This window comes from Drosophila gunungcola, chromosome 3R (assembly GCF_025200985.1).
Source record: "Drosophila gunungcola strain Sukarami chromosome 3R, Dgunungcola_SK_2, whole genome shotgun sequence".
NCBI classification, from domain to species: Eukaryota; Metazoa; Arthropoda; class Insecta; order Diptera; family Drosophilidae; genus Drosophila; species Drosophila gunungcola.
The window spans coordinates 2,976,669-2,982,481 of NC_069139.1; the positions used below are offsets into that span (position 1 = coordinate 2,976,669).

General features: G+C 43.5%; 1 protein-coding gene across 6 annotated transcripts; it reads left to right on the forward strand.

The window, feature by feature from the left end:
* The first annotated feature begins 341 nt into the window (after positions 1-341).
* Positions 342-5,446, forward strand: LOC128266532 (putative polypeptide N-acetylgalactosaminyltransferase 13). 6 transcript variants are annotated; one of them, XM_053003112.1, is made up of 9 exons: positions 342-546; positions 600-867; positions 934-1,091; positions 1,703-1,878; positions 1,943-2,406; positions 2,485-2,639; positions 2,754-2,984; positions 3,608-5,151; positions 5,210-5,446. In XM_053003112.1, exons 2-8 carry the CDS (start codon positions 736-738, stop codon positions 4,002-4,004), a joined length of 1,713 nt encoding a protein of 570 aa, XP_052859072.1. In that variant the 5' UTR covers positions 342-546; positions 600-735; the 3' UTR covers positions 4,005-5,151; positions 5,210-5,446. The 6 variants fall into 6 exon arrangements, with proteins under 6 accessions (XP_052859072.1, XP_052859073.1, XP_052859075.1 ...); XM_053003113.1 differs by having other exon boundaries at positions 3,608-5,130; positions 5,196-5,446; XM_053003115.1 differs by having other exon boundaries at positions 3,608-5,130.
* Positions 5,447-5,813: the final 367 nt, after the last annotated feature.

Genomic DNA, 5,813 nt, shown 5'->3' on the forward strand with positions numbered 1-5,813 from the left:
TCCACGCCTGCATAGAGAAGATAAATAATGCAATTATAATGCAAAAATAATGTAAACGAATGAACTGCACTGCACTTCCCGTGGCAAAAGTCGATTTATTAATTACTTGAAAACGATTTTTTGTTTGGTTTGGTTTGGTTTGGTTTCGCTGTTGTTGAGCTCTTTACGAAATAGTTGCTGGTATTCAATAACATTCAATCACAATCGGATGGACATAGAACCTGGGAATGTTTGATAGGGAATTGCGACAAGGGCCATGAATGAAACAACATCGATAACATGCTTGTGGGGTAAACGTGAACACACCCCTCCCTTAACCCCTTAAAGCCCCCGCAGAAACTGACAGCTCATGGGTAATAGATAGTTTTGTTCGGTGCAATTAACACCTTGCTAGCTGCTCACAAATATTTGCTGAACTTATCGAACATTTATCAATGACAAGTGTGACAGAAAGCGATGATATGGTGTTGGCGGGCGAGTCACGAAAAGGGCATTCGACACAATATCGCTCATTCATTTAGCATGTGACGACACAATCAAAGCGGGGTAAGTAAAAAAGTAGAAACCCAACTTTTTGGCTGAAAGTGATAATATGATAGGCGGCCGAACAGAAGCTAAAACGCTGAAGGCGTGAAGTCTCAATCTCAGCGACTTAGTTTCGCTTTCTGCCCCGACTTGTGAATACTTGGAAAGAAACACCATGAGGAATCACTTCAGTTGCTCGCTAAATTTGCCATGTTCACCGGTAGAAATAATGGTCGACCACGCCGTTGCATTTTCTATATCTTAGCCTTTCTGTTCTCGCAATTTCTATTCGTTATCATACTTCTTCGCAGTGAAAGCTTCGATAATGTGCCACTCAGCCAAGTGAGTTTGTTATATAAAGAATATTTAATATTAATACCAGTCATCTCAATCGAGTCGATTTCTCAGCAAACAAAACATGATAACGACAGTTGGGAACACTATCTGGACTGGCGTGAGTTTATCTCTTATACATCAGAGAGGTCTGCGAAGTTTTACCTATACAATCTTAACCTGAGTGATACTTTGGGAGTAATACGTAAATTGCCCTCAACAAGGCATTACAGGTAAGAAAACGGGTGGGTTTTCTTAGAACTACTTATTACTTTCTTTGGATTAGAATAATATTATCATCTCAGGAGTTATACATTTTTTTGAGGAATATATTTTTCGCCTGTTTATTTTCCATTGGGTGTTTAAATTTTTGTGTTTCATTTAAGTGCATATTCTTAACCGTGCATTTCTTAATGTTCATCTTGGGAATTGACACTATTGTTTTTGTTAAATTAAAAAAATACATTTTTTTGAATTATTAAATTTAGAATGTTACTTTTTGAGGAACACATTCTTTGTCTAGTTTTTTTTACCCCTTGCTAAGATTTTTGTCTAATTTTATGTCAGATAAGTAACTCTGCAGTTTTTGATATTTATCTAAGAAATTAGGTCATTTTCTTTCAATTTCAAAACAATTTTTGTTTTTAATCATGAATCTTATGTAATCAGAATGTTATAGTATTATTTATCGATATTTATCATAGAAAATACAGCATTTTTTTTTAATTTTAAAAATGTTTCAAAAGTAAATAGTAAGTTATTTTGACCTGCAATGGTAAATGCAAATGTTTAAGATATTTTTTCGATTTAATTTAATAATAATTCTTTTCGAATTTCTCCTTAGCTGTGGCTACCGCCCCCGTAACCTTCCGCCCCCTTCGAAGGCCAATGTGAGTGTGGTGATCAGTTTTCACAACGAGGCGCGTTCCATGCTGCTGAGGACGATTGTGTCCCTGCTGGCTCGCACCCCCGAGGACTATCTGCACGAGCTAATCCTGGTGGACGACGGCAGTCAGGATGGTAGGCCATCGCACCCACACCGTTTCCACCCATTAATGCTACCCATTTATGGCTCAATTATCAGTGACCCTGCTGGCTGACCTTAAGCGTTGGATGGGCGGCGTTTTCGGGGCGAGTCGTCGCCTGGGGGTGCAGTTCCTCGTAAACCGGGAGCGGAAGGGCCTGATTTGGTCGCGCAACAGGGGCGCTTCGTTGGCCGGCGGACACTATGTGCTCTTCCTGGACAGCCACTGCGAGGTGAACGAGGGCTGGCTGGAGCCCCTGCTGGAAAGACTAACGCTGAGTCCCCAACTGGCTGTAAGTCCAGTTCTGGACCCCATTGACCCCCTAACTTTGGGTTACCGGAAGGGCAATGAGCTGCTAAAAGGGGGCTTCGATTGGTCCTTGCACTTCCACTGGCTGAGGCGACAGCTGGCCGAAAAGGAGCTGCCCGAGATGCCGTACAAGAGTCCTGCCTTTGCCGGCGGCATCCTGATGATGTCACGCGAATGGTTCCTTAAGCTCGGCGGCTTCAACTCCTATCTGAAGGTGAGCAAACCCAATTAGCCGGTGTCAAGTGGCCACTAATTGCTAGTGTCAATCGGACACTTCCTTATCCCTTTGCAGATCTGGGGCGGCGAGTCCATCGAGCTGGCCATTAAATTGTGGCTTTGCGGCGGACAAATTGAGATCGTGCCCTGCAGTCGAATCGGACACATCTTTCGCCGACGGCATGCCTTCGACTTTCCCCCGCAATCCGACGCCCAGGAAACCTATCTGCAGTAAGTCCAAAGTACAAGGTCCATAGGTCGGGGATTAGGTGCGAAAAGGCCGCACCGCCTCTGGTATTTTTTAATTTATTTCAGCACAGCGTCCGTTTAATATAAACATTCCAGTCGCATGCTGATTGGATTCGCCATTCCCCACTTCTCCCCCACCCAATATAGCAACTCCAAAATCATAGCCGAGTCCTGGCTGGACGAGTATAAAAATATGTTCTACGCACTGAGGCCGGCGGCCAGGCGAATTCCATTGGATTACACCTCCGACGAGATGCAGCAGTTGAGCAGGCAGCGCCAGTGCCAACCGTTCGAATGGTATCTGAGGCATGTCAGTCCCGAACTAAGGTCAGTGCACTCGAAAAAAAGGTTCACGCTGGTTGTCAATATAGGTTTCTGTCATTAAATGCAAAGACGATGTAAAAGAATATACTCTTTGTTAGATGCAAAATAGCAATTATATTATATTCAACATTTCGGTTGTTTACTAATATTATTTTAAAATAATTAATTATATTATTAACACTTCGCTCTTGAATTAAGATATATATATTTTTTTTCTTCAAAACTAAAATGCAATAGTGATACTTTTGCCAGGATGGTTTTTACAAAGGACTTTTTAAATATAGGACAAGATTATACCTATACCCTTTAACAATGAAATCCAAAAAGTCAAATATTCATTTCATAAAGTTAAAACTAATTGTAGGTAAACAATAAGACTTAAGCATTAAAATAATACTCTTAACAAATAGTTATTTTTCTACAAAATTATTATGCAGCAGGGGAAAAATAACTATATGTAATAATGATTTAATGTTATGCTATTATATTCAGAAAAATTGAATATGGAACTCATTTGATTATAAATGTTTTAAGGGAAATATGGCTACATTTTTCTTTTTGTGTTAAAAGCTATCTGAGTCCTGATTAATTAAAAAAAAAATAACTAACCCTGAAATGCTCCACAGGATGCAGTTTGAGGAGCTGGCTGCCACGGGATCGCTGCGGAATGGGGATCGCTGCCTGCATGCCAGACAAAAGGACGCCCAGTTGATGCTGGCCAGCTGCCACCACGGCGATGTGACCCAGTGGAGCATGTTGCGCAGCAGTGGACAACTGAGCACCCAGCGGGAACTCTGCCTGGGCGTGGCATCCACAAAGCGGATAACCCTGGAGCCGTGTGGCAGGAATGAGACCACGAGGATGACCCAGCGGTGGTTGCGCCTCGGCACCCATCTTCTCCATGCCGGAACACTCCAGTGCCTGGATAATCCGCTCAGGGACCGACTGGAGCTGAGCGTTTGCCGTCCGCATGCCCCCTCGCAGTCGTTTCAATTTGCATTGGAAATGGAGACACACACATAAACTTGGCTAATGATATCCCATACTTGATACTGGATATCTGATACCACATACCCCCATTGATATCGAAACTGAGCCTCTTAGTTTCTGGGGTTCTGGTTTTGGTTTTGGTTTTGGTTTTGGCTTTAACTTTGGTTTTGGCTGTGGCTGTGGCTGTGGGGAAAAGGTAAATCTCTGGGCATGCAGGTAAATCAAAATGCTGACATGTTGTGCTAATCTCTGTGAAACATTTCCGCTGCCGGAGCAGCCTGGCCGTAGATTACAGGGGAAGCAGTAAATTATGGCGCCATAGATATATACGGAAAGGTGCGCCGCGCCCAACTCCAATGTCTCCCGGTTTTTGCTGTTTTGCAGCCTTTGTTGCGGAGTTGGATGACTATCAAGACTCGCAGCGCTTCCTGTCGCATCCGTCACACGGGACAGGACACAATAGGGGGCGGTGGCGGGGTGCGGATCTGAGGCGTGGCAAGTATAAAAGCCAACGACGCCGCCTTGTTTAGGAGGCCCTGTCATCAGTCAGCGAACAAAAGCTGCGAGCTGCGAGCAAGGAGTCGCAAGGAGTCGCAAATGTAATTGAGTTGATGACAATGCCACTGACTGCCCGGCTCGCGCTTCCGGCAATTTTGATGGCCTCCGGATGCCGGTCGACAAAAAGCGGCGACTCCGGAAACAAGAGCAAATAAAACAGAAACAGTAGCAGTGGCAGTACCAACAATGCCAACACAAAACAGAAGTTCATGGTGTGTCTGGATCTGGATCTGAATCTGGATGTGGATGTGGATGTGGATGTGGATCACCCCCCCCCCCCTCACAACCAAGTTGCAAAGTGCAGTGGCAACTTAAGATTTGTTTTGTTTCACCATTCTTGCGGTAATAAAGCGTAAAAGTTAATTTCGTATCTCAACAATGGCAACAAGTGTGTCCACAGGGCACTGACAACTCAGCCAGTGCAATATTTTGCTCACAGTAGCAGCAGCTGCGCCAGCTGCGCGTAAAAATCGCATTTTTCACGGAACTTAATAAAAACAAAAAGCCTTAGGTGGCCGTTTGGGGAAGTCTAACAAGTTGCAATGGTTGGGTTTGCCTCTTCTGGTTTCCGCAAACTTATTGTCCTGCACCTGGAATGCAGGTAACAATAAACCGTGCCTCGGTAATAAAACGGCGAAGCACTAGAAAATTTAATTTTCTATAAAGTTTGTCCTGTCCAGGTAAAAAAGCTGGACCACTTAAAGGGGTCACTCCTTGACATGGATTTGCACCAATTTGTATAGGATGGTTTTCTAAAAAGCTGCTTAATCATCGAGGCCCCCAGCGAACTGGAAACTGAGCCCAAGGACGAACCTTAATTATGAGCGCAACCATCAGCCAGCCATGCAAAACTTGATTATTCATTTGAAGACTCATTTTATTATCTGCATAAATCTTTGCCGAACGAAAGCAACCAACTTTCTGTTTACTTTGTTTGGGTTTTGGTGGGGGGCCAGGCCGAATAGAAACGAAAAAAAAATACTAAATGGAATCCATCATTCACTGGCGTGGCCGCATTTAAAACATCTTGATTAAAAAACTAAAAAAGGGACTGGGCTCTGGGTGAAATGGTGAAATGAAAGCCAAATGCAAACTCAGCGCATTCTAAGTGCGCCGGCGGAAAAAACAAAAAGGATACGAAAATCGCGAAAAAAAAATCAAATGGGCGAAGGCTAAAAAACTTATAAGCCGCGAGGGTAGAGCGAAGTTGCGGCAGCAGCGTTTAAAAAGGGATTTCAAAATTAACGTCCATCGGGCGGGAAAAAAGTCAATTTGAATGATTAA